Source organism: Terrapene carolina, unplaced genomic scaffold (genome assembly GCF_002925995.2).
Source record: "Terrapene carolina triunguis isolate 2854851 unplaced genomic scaffold, T_m_triunguis-2.0 Scaffold22, whole genome shotgun sequence".
NCBI lineage: Eukaryota > Metazoa > Chordata > Testudines > Emydidae > Terrapene > Terrapene triunguis.
The window spans coordinates 12,047,392-12,069,534 of NW_020664373.1; the positions used below are offsets into that span (position 1 = coordinate 12,047,392).

At 42.0% G+C, this 22,143-nt stretch overlaps 1 protein-coding gene across 3 annotated transcripts in view; it reads left to right on the top strand.

The window, feature by feature from the left end:
- The first annotated feature begins 1,928 nt into the window (after positions 1-1,928).
- LOC113406094 (cyclin-dependent kinase-like 5) overlaps positions 1,929-22,143 on the top strand; it is a 116,473-nt gene continuing 96,258 nt past the window's right edge. For 2 of the 3 annotated variants that reach the window (XM_029910855.1, XM_029910857.1), the window contains exons 1-2: positions 1,929-2,122; positions 3,130-3,164. In XM_029910855.1, the coding sequence (XP_029766715.1) occupies positions 2,059-2,122; positions 3,130-3,164 (99 nt within the window). In that variant the 5' untranslated portion in view covers positions 1,929-2,058. Of the gene's footprint in view, positions 2,123-3,129; positions 3,165-18,243; positions 18,301-22,143 lie in introns of those variants that run through there. The other variant, XM_026648701.2, reaches the window with a different exon arrangement.

Genomic DNA, 22,143 nt, shown 5'->3' on the forward strand with positions numbered 1-22,143 from the left:
GCTGTAGTGCAGGGGTTAACAGATTAGATATCTTTCTGTGGTTTCTTTAGTTGTTTTGTTACTGTTACCTTAAAGATTGAAGGAGCTGCAAAGGGGGGGGAGAGAAAAAAACCACACATGTATTGGTAGGGAAGAGTGTGGAAGGATGAAGGGTGCAGGTTGGGAATGGAAAGAAATGCCATCTCTTTAACAGACACTCAGGCAAAGAAAATGGTTTCTCCTGCCCGACTAAAATAACTATGAAAATATTTCAGTAATGAAGGAATAACTTTTTAAGCTATTTTTTCCCTAGCTGTTTAATTTAAGAAGACCTTTCTTATCTTCATGTTATAATCACTTTAAGAGAGAGAAAATTTGGTTCTAAGATACTGTATTTGATTCTCTTTTTTAACCTAGCTTTTGGTTTCTTTACAAACAAGTTTTGTCTTCCAGGTCTTTTGACAAGGCCAGCATTGTGGTGTTTTTGCCATATCTCATACCTCTCCTCTTCGTTATGTTTGGCTCACAGCAGCACTCTCGACTACATCCATTGGCAACACTAAAATAGTGATGTAGCTTTGTTTCTGTGTGTGCAGAATCCAGCAGAGTTAGGTTTTCGATCTCTGTGGTTACGTCTTCACTACCCGCCTGAATCGACGGGTAGAAATCAATCTCTCGGGGATCGAATTATCGCGTCTCGTCGGGACGCGACAATCGATCCCCGAATCGATGCTTGTACTCCACCAGCGCAGGTAGGAGTAAGCGCCATCGACGGCGCGGGAGCAGCGGAGGTCGATTTGCCGCCGTCCTCACAGCGTGGTAAGTCGGCTCAGATACGTCGAATTCAGCTATGCTATTCGCGTAGCTGAATTGGCGTATCTTAAATCGACCCCCCCTTCCCCCCGTAGTGAAGACGTAGCCTGTGCCATGTATTGGTTTAATTATATGGATTCATTCCCATCCTGCAGGCTAGTTCCTCATGAGAAGTCCCATTCCTAGGGCACTGAGATGTGAAAAACTGTTCCCTTTTACAGTGAATCTATTGGTTTATTTTTCTCTACATTTTAAAATAAATAAATGGTGTATGTATTGATGATGATACTATATACAGTGGCAAAATAAATCTTGGTACACTTATCATTCTACTAAAATTATAGGTGACAAATTTTACCTGGAGTAGAAACTTGCTTTTTGTGTTCGTATCATTTTTTTGTAATTACTACATTTATTGTCTGAAATTGTATAACTTTGCTACAAATAGAACTTTGAAAGGGTATGTGTATTGTACAGTACTAAGTATATTTAATTTGTTTGAAAATTCTTATATCATAAAAAATATTTTTCAGCATATTCGTTTTTAAACAGGCTCCTAATAGATTTAACCATGAAAAGTGTTAGAAATATTTCCAGGTGTAACAAAAGATAGAAAAAGAGGAGCTAGCATAGTAAGGATTCTTCCAATGAAGATTTTCTATCATGGGAGTGAGTGAAGAATAAACTGGCTAATCACAATCCATTTTTCTGTAGCTAGCTGCCAACATAAATGGAAGAGAAAACACTAGCATTTATAGGTGTGTGTTCAGCTACCCACTGTGGTAGATCACTGCAATTTTTCTCTTCTACCAGCAGGAAACATTTCTTATGTAAGTTGTTTTCTTATTTTAAATGATGTCCTGCGTATGGGATTACAAAAACAGCTGTGCCATATCTCAGATATGTAGTCACCTTTGCTGGCTTCCTTTACACATGCTGCAGAGCTCTATTGATTGTAAAACCCAGAAAGGGGGTGAGGCAATTTTCTTTATCACATACCACAGTGCTGATGGTAAATATTGTGAATATATGCCATTGTTTTTCTTTGCGTTCTGTAAAACAAGATCTGCTGATGCTAATTTTACCATTCATTTCTTTCTAGGCATTAAATAGCTTCCTGGAAACTAGGACAAGTATGTAAGAAGTCCAGTCAGTCAATGTGGATTTCTCCTGTCAAAAGTCTTCAGTTTTGCCTACCACAGACCCTTTAGATACTCTTCTCTGTGCCATGCTCTGTGGCTCTCATCACAAGAGGAATTTGTCTTCATGAAGATTCTTAACATTGGTAATGTGATGAATAAATTTGAGATCCTTGGGGTTGTAGGTGAAGGTAAGTCAGTTGTTCTTAATGAAATATTAATTAGAATTAACAGAATTCAGAGGCTATTTATATATTATTCTATTATTAAACAGAAAAAAATAAAGCCTGTTCCCATTAGATGAAATTCTGCAAAATGTTATTTCTCAAGATGACTTTAATGTTGGCAGTCATTTGTTCTTAAAAATAAATCATTGTTATCCAGGCCACAAACAATTTTATTTCTCAGATTTCTACAACAATTTCTATGCTTAACTATGGACATTACAGAGCTAGACAAAATTATTTGCATATATAAGTTAACATATTAAGTAATAAAGCCATTGTCTCATTTTTAAGTTGTCAGGATGTCCTAAAAAAATGGAAAAACTATCTTACTATTACAAATCCAACTGAACCCTGATATGTCAGGGTGTGAAAAAACCATACCTTGAGCGGCGAAGTTAAGCTGACCTTAGTCTCTGTGTAGACAGGCAGCGCTAGGTCAACAGAAGAATTCTTATATCAATTTAGCTGCTGCTTCTCGAGGAGGTGGATTACCTGTACCAATAGGAGAATGCCGCTACAGCTGTGCCGCTATAGCATTTTCAGTGTAAATAAGCCCTGAGAGATGCCCTAAAAGTAAACAAAAAGTTAGAGGTACCAGAATGTACATGAAATCACACATTTTTTTCTGGTTTTGTTGTTTTTTTTAAAAACAAGTCCATTAGTTGGCTATCTACACTACTGCCACTTATTATAGGAATATGCAGTTATTCCAAATTTTCTTGCATATGCATATTTCTAAAAATAAGGAATTCACAGAAGAATTTTAAAATCATACTTACAAGCAGCTTCCTTTTTAAATTTTGCTACACAAAAATGTAACAAAGCATTTTAGATATAAGTGTAAGAAGATAGTATTAGGAACAATGCATCCATAATACATATTAGACAGCTGTGAAATGTAGTGTATTTTGCTTCCTTTTCCCACAGCATGGTAATTAATCTGTTTGTTTGTTTTTTCTTTTGTGTTTCAGGAGCCTATGGGGTTGTACTTAAATGCAGACACAAGGTAAATAGAGTGCTTTTAATTGTACATAGATGTTGATCCATGGACGAAAGCAAGAATGAAATTTTAAACATGGAGAGTGAGACCTGGGTTGTTAATATATATTAGACGTACTTTTTGCTGCCTTCTTTGGGACAGGCCTTGGCCTGCAATCAGTTGTTCAAGGTCCTGATTTGACTATATTGTGACAGGAAACAGCTGCATCTAGGGTAAGCTATAATCAAAAAGACAGAGCTTAATTTTATAAATTCTAACACAAAAATTATTGAACAGAAATTCAGAGAACATATTAAGTGTTACTAGTCTGATCATGCTTCAGATGTAGTCCTGGGAATTAATATTGAGAGTTGGATAAAAGAAAAATATTGTTGAATGATTCAAAACATTCTAGTAGAGTCTATTGTTGTGTAATTAATCATATCTTGCTAATACGATATATCTGGTTGTTTCTGTAACGTGGCAACAAATTGTTCAGCACCGATACATGGAATTTCCACGGCTGCTGTTTGATAATCTAACTGCAGTAAAAGAATATTCACTTTAATCTGGCAAAGGACAAATAAAAAACAGAAAAAACAGTTTTGAAAATGCAAATGGAGTTTGAAATTCAGTGTGCCTGAAACAAAATGAATCGCTTAATGTATCTGGGAATGTGTGATGAGGTTGCTCATTCCTTATCTTAGTTGCTGTGCTTTTGGACATGATATACTATATTTGCGGATTGCCAAAAAATATAACTGAGGCCCATGTAAATTGGGTTTCTTGCATAAATTCCAATTTTGCCATCTGGTTAGCGCGTGTGTGTGTGTGTGTGTGTGTGTGTATATATATATATATATATGCTTTCATGGGATCAGTGCAAAGGAAATGAAGAGTGGTGCTGATGTGAAGGGAGAGAAGGATCAAAACTGACAAAAAGTTAGGAGGAACTTGTCCAAGAAATAAATACCCCATTCTCCCTTCCAACTGTGCAGTTAAGATACCAAAATGTCTAGTGTAAACTGTCTACTAAAGATAGTCTATTTACACTTTCATTTTCTTCTTATTGCTTTGTCCCTCTTGCCTTTACTTGAACAGCTATTTAAAATAAAATAAAAATTGTAGAACATGTAATGCCTACCTCCTAAATCTAGTTTCAGATGTTTAAATTCAATATGGGATACTTAATCCTTAAGGATTATATGAAATTGCCATTTATAGGTTGACTATCTTGACTATGTATTATAAAATTAGTAGGCCTGTCAAGCGATTAAAAAAACGTAATCACGTGATTAATCACACTGTTAATAGAATACCATTTATTTAAATATTTTTGGATTGTTTTCTACATTTTCTAATCTATTGATTCAATACAAATGTACACTGCTTATATTTATTTTTGATTACAAGTATTTGCACTGTAAAAAAACAAAAGAAATAGTATTTTTCAATTCACCTAATACAAGTACTGTAGTGCAGTCTCTTTATCCTGAAAGTTGAACTTACAAATATAGAACTGTACAAAAAACCCTAACATTTTAGAGCCTGCAAGTCCGCCCAGTCCTACTTCTTGTTCAGCCAATTGCTCAGACAAACAAGTGTTTACACATTTGCAGGAGATAATGTTGCCCGCTTCTTGTTTACAATGTCACCTGAAAGTGGCACTGTTTTAGCCGGTGTCGTGAGATATTTATGTGCCAGATGCACTAAAGATTCATATGTCCCTTCATGCTTCAACCACCATTCCTGAGGACATGTATCCATGCTGATAGCATCTGCACGATAACAATCCAAATCAGTGCGAACCGACGCGTGTTCATTTTCATTATCTGAGTCAGATGCCAGCAGCAGAAGGTTGATTTTCTTTTTTGGAGGTTCAGGTTCTGTTTTGTTCTGAAAGCATGCTCCACACCTCATCCCTCTCGGATTTTGGAAGGCACTTCAGATTCTTAAACCTTGGGTTGAGAACTGTAACTGTTTTAGAAATCTTACATTGGTACCTTCTTTGTGTTTTGTGAAATCTGTAGTGAAGTGTTTTTAAAATGAACAACATGTGTTGGGTCATCATCCGAGACTGCTATAACATGAAATATATGACAGAATGCAGGTAAAACAGAGCAGGGGACATACAATTCTCCCCCAAGGAGTTCAGTCACAAATTTAATTATCACATTATTTTTTTTAACAAGCATCATCAGCCAGGGCCTCCCAGAGGATTCAGGGGGCCTGGGGCAAAGCAATTTTGGGGGCCCCTTCCATAAAAAAAAGTTGCAATACTATAGTAACATGTATTTGGAAATGTAAAAAAAAAAACTAGTGAAATACATTCAAAAATTAATTTGTAATAATTTGAAAATACACTAAATACATTATTTAAAAACATTAAATGCTTTAATGGTATGTATACATTTGCAATTACATAATGGGCTGTTGCTGGGTGATTGGTGCCAATGGGCTGTCGCTGCCTGGGGGTGGTGCTGCTGTTGCCCAGGGCTGGGTGGGGAGCTGGGCTCTGGGTTGGGGGGTGCCCGGCTCACAGGGGCTGGGCTCAGGGCTGGGGGGAGCGGGGGTCGGGGGGGGGGTGGGCGGGGGGGGGGGGGGGGGGCTCGGGGCTGGGGGTCAGGGCTGTGGGGGGTCGGAGGAGTTGCCCAGCTCAGAGGGGCTGGGCTCGGAGTTGGGGGTCAGGGCTGTGGGGGGATGGGGTCGGGGGGTGTCCAGCTCAGAGGGGATGGGCTCGGAGCTGGGGGTCAGGGCTGTGGGGGGATGGGGTTGGGAGGGTCTGGCTCAGAGGGGCTGGGCTCGGAGCTGGGGGTCAGGGCTGTGGGGGATGGGGTCGGGGGATGCCCGGCCCCTTACCATGCCACTTACCCCCTCTCCCACGTCCAGCGGCGTGGTGTCTCTAGTGGGGCCTGAGTTCCCGCCGCTCGGCCGCAGCTTGCAGCCCCGCCCCCTTACTGGCTGAGACGCCAGGCAACGGGGGAAGACGGAGGCGGGGGGAGCCTCCGACATACTCGTGGGAGCCCCTGCGGGGCCCGGGGCCTGGAGCAAATTGCCCCACTTGCCCCCCCGGGCGGCCCTGTCATCAGCATGGAAGCATGTCCTCTGGAATGGTGGCTGAAGCATGAAGGGGCATACGAATGTTTAGCATATCTGGCACGTAAATACCTTGCAATGCTGGCTACAAAAGTGCCATGCAAATGCTTGTTCTCACTTTCTGGTGACATTGTAAATAAGAAGAGGGCAGCATTATCTCCTGTAAATATAAACATACTTGTTTGTCTTAGTGTTTGGCTGAACAAGAAGTAGGACAGAGTGGACCTGTAGGCTCTGAAGTTTTATATTGTTTTGTTTTTGAGTGCAGTTACATAACAAACAAACAAAAAATCTACATTTGTAAGTTGCACTTTCATGATCAAAGATATAGTATTTTTCAGTTCACCTCATACAAGCACTGTAGTGCAATTTCTTTATTATTTTTACAGTGGAAATATTTGTAATATTGATTTCAATTGCAACACAGAATACAATATATATGAAAATGTAGAAAAAACATCCAAAATATTTAATACATTTCAATTTGTATTCTATTGTTTAACAGTGCGATTAAACTTGTGATTAATATTTCGAGTTAATCGCGTGAGTTAACTGCGATTAACTAACAGTCCCAAAAATTAGGAATAAAAATGTTTAAAAGTTTCAGATAGTACAAAATAACTAATTTTTAAGAAGAGTTCTCTGAAAGGCAAACATTCTGCTGTAAAACAGTTAAGTTCTTGGAACATCTCTTCCTCCATGATTGTCTAAGCTGGGTATATTTCTCCCATTTTGCAGCTCCGAGTGTGACTACACATTAATAATACTACTACTAACATAAAGGGTAAGATTGAGGTACTATGCAATGATATGCTGCTCTTCCATTTCTGCACAGTTTAAAAACTTTTTCCTATGGCTGCAAAGAGAACTGTAAATCAAATACGTTGTCATTTGAATCGAGTCTGCAGGTGGCCTGTAATTAGCTTTAAGGGTCAGGAACTTCTGCCATTCTTCTCAGAGAAATGACAGCTCTGAAACCTAACGATAACAATTGTAAGGGCTGCCACTTAAAAAAGAAAATCCATTTGCAAGCCAAAAAGAAAAACCAAAAAACCGTACAGTTGTGCACTTTGAGATGTACAAGTAAACAAACACTGAAGTACTGATTTTATATGCAAATTTCATATTTATTCCAGGAAATGGAGATTTAAATACTAAATAGCTAGTTTTCATGTACCGTTGCCTGATTCATCACAAAATTATGGTATTTGTGTATGAATGTGAATGTACACATTCTTGGATACAGAAGTGTTTGTCTTTTTAAAATGTGACCCTGCCACACATGTCAACGTTTTTACTACTTCACTACTGATTAGTTTGATTTAAAACGTTTATTTTTATGAGTGAGTGAAATTTGGAGTTGCGAGTGGAAAGCAAGTTCCCCACACACTCGCGCTCAGTTCAGATCCTTGTATAACACTTTACATACTAGGCCTCCTCACTTTGTGTGATTGGAATAGAAATTGCTTATCTAAAATGAACGGCGTTTCAGCTTTTTTAAAGTCTATATGTCATGTAGGCCAGTTCAGTGAGAGTCAAGTTAGGCATGTGTGTTGGCTGTGGAAAAAAAAGCTCCGATTATGCTGTATCACAGCCTTTCATTTCACTGATAGATGTGACATGCTGCATTATTTATCTCATATTTTAAATAAGTAATTTTCATTTTCCTTCTGTATAGCTTAAAAATACAATGGGCAGATTTAGTGCTTATGAAAATGATGGACTGATAATAGTGGCCTGACTCACGTTTAATGCTGGTAGGGGCTGTGTAAGCTTCCCAACACAGCTGTGCCAATGCAACTCAGTCCTGATCCACAACATCCATATTATTCCAGTAAGAGTCTCTTGGACATAGACTGGAAATCCTACCAAATTGTCGGAAGTTTACCTTCTTCCCCAGTAATGATCCCTCAGCAAATGCAGTTTTCCTTTTTCCTGGGAGTAGCAATTTATTCCTGAGAATCAGAATGCAGGAATTTAACTACTTCTCTTTAGAGACAGAGTGGTATAATATGCAACGGTCCTGATTCTCTGCTGGGGTAAATTTATATCAACTGAGGATCTGGCCCCATAATTGCAAAGTTATCAAAAGCTATAGTGACTTACTATTAGTAAACTTCATATCTATTGGTGTGTGTGTGTGTGTGTGTGTGTGTGTGTTTATATGCTTAGACAAGGGGCGAATGGGATATACAAAATAAAAACCTTATTTTTGACACTTAGTTATTCTGTTCTAAGGGCGTATCATCATGATGGCAAAAGTAAACTCCTCCAGGATGACTAATATTTCTTCATCCTAGAAATGCTAACCAACAGCACGATGCATCTGTTATTGCTAATAGACATTTGTTATTAGGATATTTTTATTTCTGTGTTCAGCTTTCTCAACAAAGTTAAAACAAACAACGTTTAGATGCCTGTGCAACCTTAATTTGGCCCACTTGTGCACAATTATTATAGTAGTCTTCGTTTCATGATCACATAGTATCCTTTCCCTACAGGACACCTGTCTGCCTTAATGGTCAGCTATTCATTGTTTTATTCTTCAAAGTTTTGGTGTATGGCCCCATGCCTTATTTACTGTACATGAGTCAAACCTTGCTCTGAAGAGAGAATTATTAATGTCCTCACTGGCTTTTCTCTGGCACTCTAGTAGGAGTGCTTCACAAATATTAATGAAATTATTTTTACAAAACCCCTGTGAGGTGAGGGGGTGGTATTATCTCCATTTTATAGATAGGGAATGGAGGCACAGAGATTAGTCAAAAGCATCCACTACCTTTTAGAGACTGATTTGAAATGCCTGTTTTTTCAGAGTACTTAGCACTTCATATGTCAGAGCATAGCTTCCTTTGACTTCAGTTACAGCTGTGAGAGCTCAGCATTTCTGCAAATCAGATCCCAGGATCTCAGATCATGTATCCAGAAAATGAAACATGCAACTAGTGACCACCTATGAAAGGTTTGGTTTAAGTGATTTGCCAGCTCACATCGAAAATCTGTGGCAGAGGCAGCCATCAGCTGCCTGAACCATGAGTTTCCTTTCTCTTCTTTTAGTCTTGTTTCCACACACCTTCCAACTTCTGCATCAAATGAAGCAGGGAACAACTTTCTTCATTACACAAGATTGATTCATCCCAGAGCAGTTCCCACAGAATTTCTGTGGACTGAAGGAGGCAAGGCTCCTGTGGAAAAAACAATATGTGATCATGTAATTAGACTGAAGGAGGCAGGGCTCCTGTGTAAAAAACAATATGTGATCATGTAATTAGACTGTATCATAATGCATAAAATTTTACAAGGGAGCCAAATTGAGATTGCACAAGCAGCCTTAATTATGGTATTTTCTACCTTTGAATGCCAGCCTTTGCAACCTTAATGTTCTCTTAATGTAGCATTTTGTGTGACACTTTCTAGTTTTTTTCTTTTTTTTTTTTTTTAAAAGCAATCTAAAAAAATACCTGAAATTCCATCATGTGGGATCATGATGACACCCACATGGTGCATTAGCAAGGTTGGAACCTTTTAGATCCACTGCATAGACCTCTGCCACTTGAGGAACTGACGGCATCATCGTCTCTGTGGACTAGCACTGGTTGGGGTGGGGGAAATAAGTCATACATTTTGTTAGTATGCTTCAGATATTTGCAGACAGCAGAGGAATGATGACAGTCAGTACTCTTGGGTTCCATTCGAGGCTGGGGAGTGTGCTTCAGTGGACACACTTTTCTTTCCTATCCACATCTTCACCTTGCCTTCCGAGTCTTCTCTTTGCATGAGAAACCTAGGGTGGGAGACTAGGAGCCCTTGGAGAGGAGTGGGGGGAGAGACCAGGGGTTCTCAAACTTTTTTGTTGAGTTTCCCCCCCCCCCCACACACACACATGCTATAAAAATTCCATGGCCCTCCTGTACCACAATAACTGGTTTTCTGTATATAAAAAGCCAGGGCTGGTGTTAAAGGGTAGCAAGCAGGGCAATTGCCCAGGGCCCCATGAAACTAAGTTGCTCAGGCTTCTGCTTTAGCCCCAGGTGGTGGGGCTCAGGGCCCCACGCTTCAGCCCCATGCAGTGGGACTTTGGCTTTCTGCCCTGGGCCCCAGCAAGTCTAACACTGGTCCTGCTTGGCGGACTCTCTGAAACCTGGTCGCGGCCCCCCAGGGGACCCCAGACCTCTAGTTGAGAAGCACTAATGTTAACTGAAGCAATGAAAAAAGAATCTGTCAAATAGATTGTAGACCATCCTTGAAGTTTAAAACATTCTGAACACCATACAGTTAAGCATACTCCACCTCATGATTTGAGACATTTTATGTAATTTTGTGGATAGAGACATTCACTTTAACAAAGTAGAGCCGTGATTGTTACGTTGTTTTAAATCCATAACTGGATACAATTTATGGAAATAAACCAGAGTAGACAGGCACACTTCTCCCTCCAAATATGGCAAATACATTCTTACATTCCGACGTCTCAGCCAACTACAGACTGAGGAATTCCAGACAGGAGATGTACTGCCAAAGGGAAGTCAAATATCTCTCATTAATGGAAGACCTGAATAAACAGATGGCTTTTACTTCCAAATGGAGTGATGTTTGAACTAGAATGGCTCACTCAGTTCAAATCCAGAAAGCCAATGAGGTTAACCAGAGAAAGTATGACAACAGAATGAGTGTGTACAAGAAAAGAACTACTTTCTTAGGCTTGGTCTACACTGGGGGGGGGGAGGGGAATAGATCTAAGTTACGTGAATAACGTAGCTGAAGTTGACGTTCTTAGATACACTTACTGTGGTGAGTCGACTGCTGCCGCTCCCTTGTCAACTCCGCCTGTGCTTCTCGTGGCGGTGTAGTACAGGAGTCGACAGAGTGCTCGGGAATCGATTTATCGCGTCTAGACTAGATGCGATAAATCGACCCCCGCTGGATCGATCTCTGCATGCTGATTCGGCGGTAGTGTAGACATACCCTTATATCCAGTCATACCTACTTTATCAATATCTAGAAATCTAGATTTTTCCAATGGTAAGTATATTTCAATAAATCTCCCACTCTTGTCATTTCTCTATCTGTTTTTTGGGACCAGAATGACTAGTTGTGCCAATATTCACCAGTGGATCACACATCTTGTTGTGTATGTAGGGCAAGCTGGCAGGTGGTCGGAGGGACAAAAACACAGTTTCTATCCATGAACCTATAGCAATTTTACAGGATACTGCCACTAAACCCAAATTTTAGTATTAAGTTATTTAAAATACTCCTCCTCTTCTCTGTTTCATCATTTTCATACTAACAACTTCCTTTAGATACGACCCATTTGGTGGTGCAGGCAGGAGCCTTTGAGCAGCAGCACTATCACATCATCGGTAACTCTGCCAGTCATCATTCCCTCCCTTCAGTAACCCTAATCTTAAATCCAAACACTGCTGTCTGCCTTGGTCAACTCTCACTTTGACTGTGCCCAGTTGGTGCTGTAGAATATGTGCCTGTAGCACCAAATGGGCACTGTTTAGCTGAGCTAAAAAACAGTTGACTGGGCAAAGATGAGTCATCTTGCCTAAGCCAGGTATAGTGTGGAGGGAGTCATAATTTACAACTCCCGCCTCACTCCTTCTGAGCCAGTATAACTCCTGAGCTGAAGCAGCTTCCACTATTCCAGTCCTGAACCTCTGTACCACACCCCCAACTCTTGCAAAGCACTCCAGTCCTGACCTGCAGCATCATTTAGTGTCTCCAACCAATCGGACAGATGTATCCAAATGAACTGGAGGGAGGACTGTCTGAGTTAACTTTAACGTCATAATGCTCCCCTGCCTGCGGAACCAAATGAGTGCTATTTAGAATTGTCCAGTTATCACCAAATTTAATAGGGTTTTTCCCCACTGAAGGCTAGAAGACTCCCCAAAACTTTGGAAATGACCTTTTGCAGACTGCATCTGATATCTTATGACAGACAGAGTGAGAAATGCGACCAAGTTGAGTGTTTTGCTTGACAAAAAACAGCAAGAATAATGTAAATATATCCAGATTATCAGCTAAAATGTTTCTTGAGACAGAATTAGTAGAGTAACCTTAAGGCCCAACAGACAATGTTCCAGGATGACAAATTGATTTACAGGAATATGTTTAGCTGTTTTATTCATGCAGAGGAATGAAGTCAGAGAAATGCGTTCAAGACATTTTGGATTTTAAAAAAGAGATTTGAGGAGTCAAACTTTACTTGCATCATCTCTACACTTTCAAGATGATAAGATCTCTAAATAAAGCTGTCACGGGGTCCACTCACCTTGAGCGGTGCCTCCTGCTGGCTATCCTCAGGATTTGCTCTGACAGCTTGTGTTCTCCCTGCAGTGTTATCTTTTCCTATCTAGTCTCACTCTGCTGCCTGCTCACTCCCGGGTCTGCAGCTTCCTCTCTGTGGCTTGGCCGTCCGGCCAGGTCACTAAAGTCCTCCCCTTCCAGGGAATTCAGTCTTTCCAGACCTGCTGCCTGACTGGCACCTCCAATGCCCTTGTCACTCCCCAGAGGCTGGTAAGGGAACCCAGGCCCCCTCTCTACACTGGGTTCCAGCCCAGGCACTCTGTAACAAGCAGCCACAGTCTACCTGTTGCTGCTGTTTCCCTGGGCTTCTTCCTACATACTCGGCTTCCCCACTCTCTCAATTTGCCAGCCTCCAACTCCTTTCAGCCAAAGGAGTGACTGTAGCCTAATTCCCTGTATCCTTTTCCCTCCCTCTCTGCAGCCAGCTGCCTGGCTTTATACAGGCCCTGCTTGTTCCTGCACAGGTGAGTCTGTCCTTAATTAGCTGCCTCCAGCCTAAATCTCCCCTGCTTTCAGCCTAAGTAGCTGATTGGGCTCACCTGGCCTAAGTCAGCTCTTGCAGGGCTAGTATGGGGAGTCCACCCCAACACAAAAGGCCAAAAGATATAGGTATTTATTCCAAAGGTTACTTGCCTGTCATCCTCATCCATAGCATAAGTTTGCATATTAGTCCTGTAATATGACCCCAAATCATCCATTTTATGGGCTATAGGATAAAATTATATCATTGCCTCCATTTTTAAAAAATAAACCATTTCAGGTTTAACAAATCCTATTAGGAATGAAGTAAAAAGATGGGCCAGATCCTCCAGTGTGACCCAACTGTAGGGAGAACATGGCAGGAGTGTGTGTGCATACTCAAAGGTGTAGTTTTAAGATCAGTGTTGCACTCTCTTAATCCTGCTGCTGCTCATTACAGGGCCATTTCTACCTGCATCTTGTTTAGAGCACCCCAAGAGTTGCTCTGCTTGGCTGATGATCAGCACAGCATCTAGGTGTCTTGGCAATGCCCATTGTCCAGTTTTACCATTGGCTTGAAAGATTAATGGCATTAAGACCCCTATGTTGTGTCTTACTGTAGGAAGATCTTCCCAGGATCAATGGCCAGACTATGTCCGCAGTGAATTTTCAATATCTTGTTTTGTGCGTACAGTCAGTATTCCCATTATCAGTTTTCCAAGTGTTTCCATTCATTTTAAAGCAATACAAAGAAAGCATGTCTACCTGTCTTTGAGCATTGCCTGTGTGAAGTCCAGACCCTCTAAACTTTTCTGTACAGCATTGTTGCGCTTTATGCCTAGCCCCAGTTACCACTGTTTTACTTCTAACAGCTGTTGATAGCCAGGAAGAACTTGGCAATGTCTGTCATTGCCCCTGCTGGATGCCTCCTTGGAAAGCTTACTGCTTTTTATCTTTTTTAAAATATTTTTTTTAATTAATGATAATGTAGTTAGTGTTCAGTATTCACCAGCATGTTTTGACTCTGTTGCAGGATGCCTTTTTTCATGATGTGATAGGATCTTCTGTGGCCAGGCAGCCTGTAAGGTCAGAGGGGGCCATAGAGGGCCCTGGGCACTCCCTCTCTACCAGGTCCCAGCCCAGGGCCCTGTGTAGCTCAACCCCTAAATAGGAGAGATGGATCTCCTTCCCCACTTCCCTGGGCTACTTCCTACAAGTCTCTTCAGTTTGGGGCATGGCCCCGCTAGCCCAGTTTACTGGGGCTTGCCAAGTCAGTTGCCCCAGGTCCTGGGGCTTATTTGTAGCCTCCCTTTGGCAAGGGAGACCTTACTTGCCTCAAGTCGCTGTGCTGGTTGGCAGGTTGTTGATCCATCCCTTCGGGCAGGCAGACAGAGAGCTCCTGCCTCCTCGCCAGTCATGAAGAGACACAAACTTCATTGACGTTACACATGCAAGACCTTTTGTAAAGTACATTCATTGCGCTGAAGGGAGCTGTACCAAACTTCCACAGTTGGCTGTGGCAATGAAGGCACAAGAGTCCAGTACTGAAGGCTCACAGCAATTGGGACTGAGGTCTCAATCCCAGCTTGTTTGCAACTGGTAACAACATGGCTTCCTATGCCTGAGGAAAGGTGGGGTAGGGATTTGACAGTGTCATTCTGCTGCTGTAGGTCACATTAACCCCTTTTTCATGAACTCTTTGAACAATCACATTCCATGAATTCTGATTCTAAGTCTGAAGGAATCAGCTCCATCATGGAGCCTCAACTTCAGTACTGAGTCCATGAGTAGGCATATTGGAGCCTTTTTTCCGTAAAGCCCTGGAACAGAACCCCACAATGTTATATGTACAGTGGCTTTCATGTTCTTTGTTTGGCAGCAGTGGCAGAAAGCAAACTTGACTAGTGCTGCTAACACTTCAAATTATCATTTTCCTGAACTTAAGAATCATATGTGCCACCCATACATGTGGACAGATGTAAATGCATTTACCTTGTACGTAAAGTGCTAGTGTTTTGACAGTTTCCTGGGCTTTCCTTTCTAGTAAAATGCTTTTATAGGGTTCTCCCTAGCTGACCATTCTTCATTGTTGTCCTCTTAGCCCAGATGAACTTCATTGCCCTCTTAACTACACAAGAAGTACAAAGGTGTAATTCCATTGCCTTCAGAGGAGTTATTCCTGATTTACACCAGTGTAACTGACTGGAAAATTGAATCCAGTGTGTTTAACTTCATCCAACAGCAGATAGGAAAAAAGCTAAGCTGTTGATGTCATTATGTCTCTTAAAGTGAACTGGCGGATTGACCCTGCTTCATTGGTTTCACTTTTTTTCCAAGTGGGATATAACATCCTCTTTAGAGCTAGGCTTTCGTTTTTTGTTTTTTTCCCCCTTTGATTCATTCTTCACACTAAGGCCACGTCTACACTACAAAGTAAAGTTGACTTAAGTTATGTCAATAATAATGAACTGGTGTAATTACATCACTTGTGCATGTTCACACAACGCTCCTTGTGTCACCTCAGTACATACACAGTTGGTGCTGTAGTATCGCCAGAGAGACCAGTGCACCGTGGTCACTGTGCAACTTGCTACCTTCTACCTCTAGGAGCTCTGGGAATAGATCGTAATGCATCGTGGGGGTGGGCTCAGCATCCCATGATGCAGTTTTGTGTCCCATCATTCCATGGGCTTCCAACTATGTTTCGTGCCCTTTTTCAACTGCACCTGTAAACTGTGTCCGCTCTCTGCCTGAAAGCATGGATCCTGTGCTGCGTGAACACAACATGGCTGATCCTGCAATATTTCATGAGCTGTGAATCTGAACAGGACTCCATAGTGCCTGCCCTCCTGTGTGTCATGGAAAGAAACAATTCAAGATTGATGTTGGCATTCACAGAGCAGCTGCACATGGTGGACCATCACTTCTGGCCTTGGGAAATATCATTTTGCAGGTATGGGATGATGAGCAGTGGCTAAGAACTTTCAGATATGCAAAGCCACCTTCATGGAATTGCGTGTGGAGCTCTCCCCTGCCCTACAGCACAAGGACACCAAAATGAGAGCTGCCTTCATGTTGCAAAAGCAAGTGGCGATTGTTGTGTAGAAGCTGGCAATTCCAGACTGCTACTGGTCAGTCGTGAATCAACTTGGAGTTGGGAAGTTTACCGTGGGGGTTGCAGTGATGCAAGTGTATAGGGCCATTAACTGCCTCCTGCTACGAAGGACTGTGACTCTGGGCAATGTGTGGGAAATAGCGGATGGCTTTGCGGCAATGGGATTCCGTAACTGTGGTGGGGCAATAGATGCATATCCCAATTTTGGCCCCAGACCATCTTGTATTAAAAATACATCAACAGAAAGGGGTATTTCTCTATGGCATTGCAGGTGCTGGTGGATCACTGGGTCATTTCACTGACATCAACACGGGGTGGTCGGGAAAGGTGCATGATACACGCATCTTCAGGATCACTGGCCTGTATAAAAAGCTGCAATCAGGGACTTTCCAGACCAGAAGATTCCAATAGGGGATGTGGAAATGCCCATAGTGATCTTGGGGGACCCTGGCTATTCCTTACTCCCATGGCTCATGAAGCCTTACACTGGAAACCTTGGCAGCAGCAGGGAGTGCTTCAACAAGAGGCTCAGTAGGTGCAGAATGACCATAGAACATACTTTTGGCGGATTAAAGGGTCGCTGGTGCTGCCTTTTTGGAAGGTTAGACCTCAATGAGGAAAATATTCGGATGGTCATAGCAGCCTGCTGTGTGCTACATAACATTCATGAAGCTAAGGGAGAAACACTTCCCCAGGAGTGGAGAGTTAAGGTTGATCGCCTGGCAGCTGATTTTGAGTAGCCAGATACCAGTACTATTAGAGGGGCTCAATGGGGGGCTGTTCGAATCAGGGAGGCTCTGAAGCAGTATTTTGACAATGAGCCCCAGTAATGTCTCTCTGTAATGCATTCAGCCAGACATTGTTTACTTGCTTGTGCAGATTGCAGGCAGCAATCATTACAAAGGTCATTCAAGGCAGCAAGTAACCGGTTTTTGTGTCATTCTTGCCATAGGCGTGGTATCTGCTGGAGTAAGGCAGATGGATGGCAAATTTTTGGTATTTGAGTTGTTGCTGTTTTCTCAACTGTAACGGTACTTATGTAAGGTAGTTTGGCCAGATTGTATAAAGCAGCATGAACTACCCACACAATTTGTTTTGTTTTTATTTGTATTACATGGAAGATCACAGCTTCATTCCTAAAACAACTCAGATGTACATGCTCTACTGATCTCTAGAGAGTGTGGCTTATTCCTCTGGCAATTTGCTGATCCAAGAGGTTAGCAACCCAGATGAATGTGGGTCCCCTCATATAATGTCTCTCATTAAGTCCCTTCATGTCACAGCTTGTGGTGTTCAAATCAGCCTTTTTGTCATTCAATCCTGACTCTTCAATCTCTTCTAAGTGGGGGGTGGGAACCTTTCCTCTCAGAAGAGGAAACAGCCTTGTTATAGAAAGCAAACTAGTATTGTCTGGTATGTCAAAATTAAGGCAATGTAATGTTAGAATGATATTGTACTGTTAACTAATTGGGACATCTTGGTGTGTCCCAAGCAAGCAACTGCAATAGGACAATCATTAGACCAAAGTATTGACGTATGTCTGTAATTAACCCTGGTAGTGAAACTGGGGCTAGAGGAATACGATGACAGTCAGAAATTGAAATGAATTGTCAGACACAGAGAAAGATGACAAGAAATGGTAATGGGAAAAAAGTAGTGGCTGAGCCCCCATTTTTCCAGCTGCTGCAGTCCTGAACATGACTCCTAAATTGGTAGATAATCCAAAGGACATATAATAATGTCTGTTTCAGGCATGTCAGAAAACAGGTCAGCCTCTCTTGTGAAATGGGCAAGAAATGTGTCATGGCCATGTTTTTGACAAATCTGGTTTTGGCTCAAATAGAAGTTTCAATTGATCTTATTATATTGACATTTGTTGAGGGTGAAAGGATAGAAAAAAGAGTTCTGCTAGAGAACTATTTTTTCATCATATCAGACCATTTCTTTCCAACTGATTAGAAATTCTCTCACAATTTGCCAAATGTATGGTTCTTGATTAATCAAAATCACATGGAACTTGTAGTCCTTTTGTAAAACACGATTTATTTCTGTTCCTTCTTTATGTACATGCTTCATGAGTTCTTGCCAGGTGCTGTGTTATGTTTTTTGGCTGGGTAAGTAAAGAGGCGGCTGCCCATGTAGCAGATGACATTGCCGTTCCTTGGAAGGTTACCAGTAAGTAACCAACTCCTTTGTTATTGGCTGCATGCTTCCATCTTCTCTGTGAATGAATTGTACATATTGCTATTAATGTAGGAGTCATGTTCAGGACTGCAGCAGAATCCTGTGCAGCTGCCCTAATGGCTTTTAATTGAGTTCTCTAGAGGGCCATTGCCTTGTCATACACTTGGATGTAAATATAATTTTAAATGCTTATAAGAATGTTAAAAACAAATTCCCAGACAAATCACTTTTTTCAGTAGAAATCTGAAAATGTTTCCTTTCAAACCCTGAGTATAAGTATCAGACTCCATCTTATGAGTACCAGCAGAAAAAGCTTTGAGTAGCATTTACAGAATTTAAGAAAACTAAAATCTTAGCATTTTGGCTAATTGGTAATGATGAAATGCTATTGATTAGAGAATTCTTGGCTAGCACGTGATTGGTAAAGGAACAGTATTAGTACTTATTTGTATTATCAGAACACTCAAGTGCCCTAGTCATGGACTAGGATCCCATTGGTCTAGGTGCTGTGCCAATACAGAACAAAAAAGGTCCCTGTTCCAAAGAACTTAAAATCTAAATATTCTTGGTTAATCATATAGCTACTTTTGTGCTAGTGCATACCTGTTTGAAGTAGATTGAATATCAGACTAGAACCTAGTCCTGCCACTGACAATTATTTTATAATGGGCTAAGTGGCATAATTTATGCAAAGGGGGTTTTCATACCTTTTTGAGTGCTCCATGATTCACCTAAGAGGATCACAGAATAATAGAAAAGTAGGCTGGAAGGGACCTTGAGAGGTATTCTAGACTATCCTGGAGGTTGTCTTGCAAAAAAGTAAAGAAAGAAAAAGCCATCTTGGAAAAGTGTTTGTGAAGGAAAGATAGGCCAAGCGATCTTAAACTGCCTATAATTTCGTCATTTAAAAGGAAGAATAATGCCCTGCATTTGTAATTACACTTTCATTTGAGGATTTCAAAATGCGTTAATGAGTAACCATAGAATCATAAAAATGTGGGGCTGAAGGGACCTCAGTAGGTCATTAAGTCTAGCCCCCTGCTCTGAGGGTAGGACCAACTATATCTCTACCATCTCTGACAGGTGTTTGTCTAACTTGTTTTTAAAAACCTCCAGTGACAATGATTCCACAACCTCCCTTGGAAGTCTATTCCTCTGCTTAACTATCCCTATGGTTAGAAAGCTTTTCCTAATATCTAACCCAAATCTCTCTTGATGCAGATTAAGCCAATTACTACTTGTCCTGCCTTCAATGGACATGGAGAACAATTAATCATAGTCCTCTTTCTAACACCCCTTAACGTATTTGAAGACCGTTAGTAGGTCCTCCCTCAGTTGTCTTTTCTCAAGTCTATACGTAGCCAGTTTTTTTAACTTTTCCTCAGCTTAGGTTTTCTAAACCTTTTATTGTTTTTGTTGCTCTCCTGTGGACTCTCTCCAGTTTGTCCATATCTTTCCTAAAGTGTGGTGCTCGGAACTAGAGACAGTACTCCAGCTGAGGACTCACCAGTGCCGAGTAGAGTGGAACAGTTACTTCCTGTGTCTTACATAACACTCCTGTTAATACACTGCAGAAAGATATTAACCTTTTTCTCAACTGTATCACGTTGGCTCTTTTAATTTAATATCTAATATAAGCCCCAGATCTCTTTTGTGATTGCCTACCTGGTTATCCCCCATTTTATAGTTGTCCACTTGATATTTTTTTTCCTTCCTAAGCAAAGTACTTTGCTCATCTTTACTGAATTTCATCTTACTGATTTCAGACCAATTTTTCTGTTTGTCAAGGTCACTTTTATTCTAATCTTGTCCTCCAAAGTGCTTACAACCTCTCCCAGCTTGGTGTCATCCAGAGATTTTACAGGCATACTCTCCACTCCATTATCCAAGAAGTCTTTAATAAAATATTGAATAATACCAGACCCCAATGGGATTCCAGTAGGTATGTCTTCTCAGTTTGATAATGAACCATTGAGAACTAATCTTTGAGCATGGTTTTCAACCTGTTATGCATCCATCTTATAGTAATTTCAACTAGAGACCCTCATGGATTCTTGACACGCCATTCCTCTGGGTCCTTGCTTTTCAAAAGCTTTGTTTGGTAGGAGGTCTCTGAGTCACTGGTGATACCTAGATTATAAGCCCCTTGGGGCAGGGACTGTTGTCTTGTTCTGTGTGTTTGGTGCTTAGCACAATGGGGTCTGGGTTCATGACTAGGGCTTCTAGGCTCTACAGTAATACAAATAATAAAGGAATACAGTTTGAGTATCACTGGGTTAATGCATTAATCTTTTGACATCTGGACACCTGAGGTCCAAGTGTAGCTTGCACTATAAGTGAAAAGAGGGGTTGTATCTTATGGGGTCAAATCGTGCTCATTTTACTCACAGTAAATCAATGGACTAGTCATGTAAGTAGAGCAGTTTGGTCCTTAGTCATGAATGAGCATTTAAAAAATGGAACTAATCAGTGTTGTTTTGTCCAGATTATTCACAATATAAATAGATGTATCTGGCAGAGGACTGGAAAACACAGGGGGATTAGTGTGCAAGGAGTGAGTCATGCTGGCAGAGCCATGTGAGTAAGCTTGCATAGTCCTACCACTGCTACCATCTAAAAGTACACCATGCCAGAAATCAATAGCACTAGCAAGAACCTAACTTTCAAAATCAAGGCCAGTTGGAAAAAATGTAAATTTACAATGTACGAAACTCAATTTTGACACAAATTATCCCCTTTAAGCAAAAGCATATCAGACTTGGAAATTGATAGAAAGTGGTGGTCTGAATTTTCTCTCTGGCTTTCAAAGCTTGTACTAAGAACCAAGGAGACCTGATATGAGATCATGCTAGATAAATTTCTCAAATTTCAGTTTCTCAAATTTCTGCATGAAATACTTATTTTCTTAATTGTTTTTGTGAATTTAGAGCTTTCTTACAGCCAGCTATCTTGTACAGGTATAACAGGACAGACTTTCCAGCCAATGTTCCTTATCTGTAAACCAGAGAGCCTCTGCTAGGGGCTAGAGTGTAGTACAGTCTCTCTTGTTTGGTCTGTTTCAGGGGTCAGCAACCTATAGCACACGTGCCAAACACGGCACGCGAGCCGATTCTGAGTGGCACGCAGCTCCCTGCCGCAGTCCCGACCCCGGCCCTCAGCCCCCCTGCCCACCGCTCTCACCTGCGGGGGCAGGAGGCAGAAGCTTGGTTCTGCTGCAGCCAAGCTTCCCCCCTCCCCCACTTCTTCCCCCTGCGTGGTGCTTTCCTGCCCCGCCTCCTCTCCTTCCCTGGCCAATCAGCTGATGGCCCTAGCGAGGGGGAGGGGGAAGAGCGGCAGCGTGCACACAGCTCCGTAGAGGAGGCAGAGAGAAGTAGGGACGGAGCCTTGGGGAAGGGGGTGGAACAGGGCATATCCCTTCCAGCCCCTTACCATGAGCCGCTCAGGGCAGGGGGCTGGGAGCACCCCCACGAGCCTAGCACCTCTGCCCTGAACCCCTCCACACCCAGCCTTCTGCCCTGCACCCCCCACAGCCCCATCTGTCTGCCCTGCACCCCCCCACACCCAGCCTTCTGCCCTGCACCCCCCCAGCCCTTTGCCCTGAACCCCCCCACCCCAACACACCCAGCCTTCTGCCCTGCACCCCCACACCCCAACACACACCCAGCCTTCTGCCCTGCACCCCCACACCCCCAGCCTTCTGCCCTGACCCTTGAACCCCCCACACTCAGCCTTCTGCCCTACACACCCCAGCCCTCTGCCCTGATCCCTGAACCCCCCCACACACACCCCAGCCCTCTGCCCTGACCCCTGAAACACCCCCACCCCCAGGTCTGG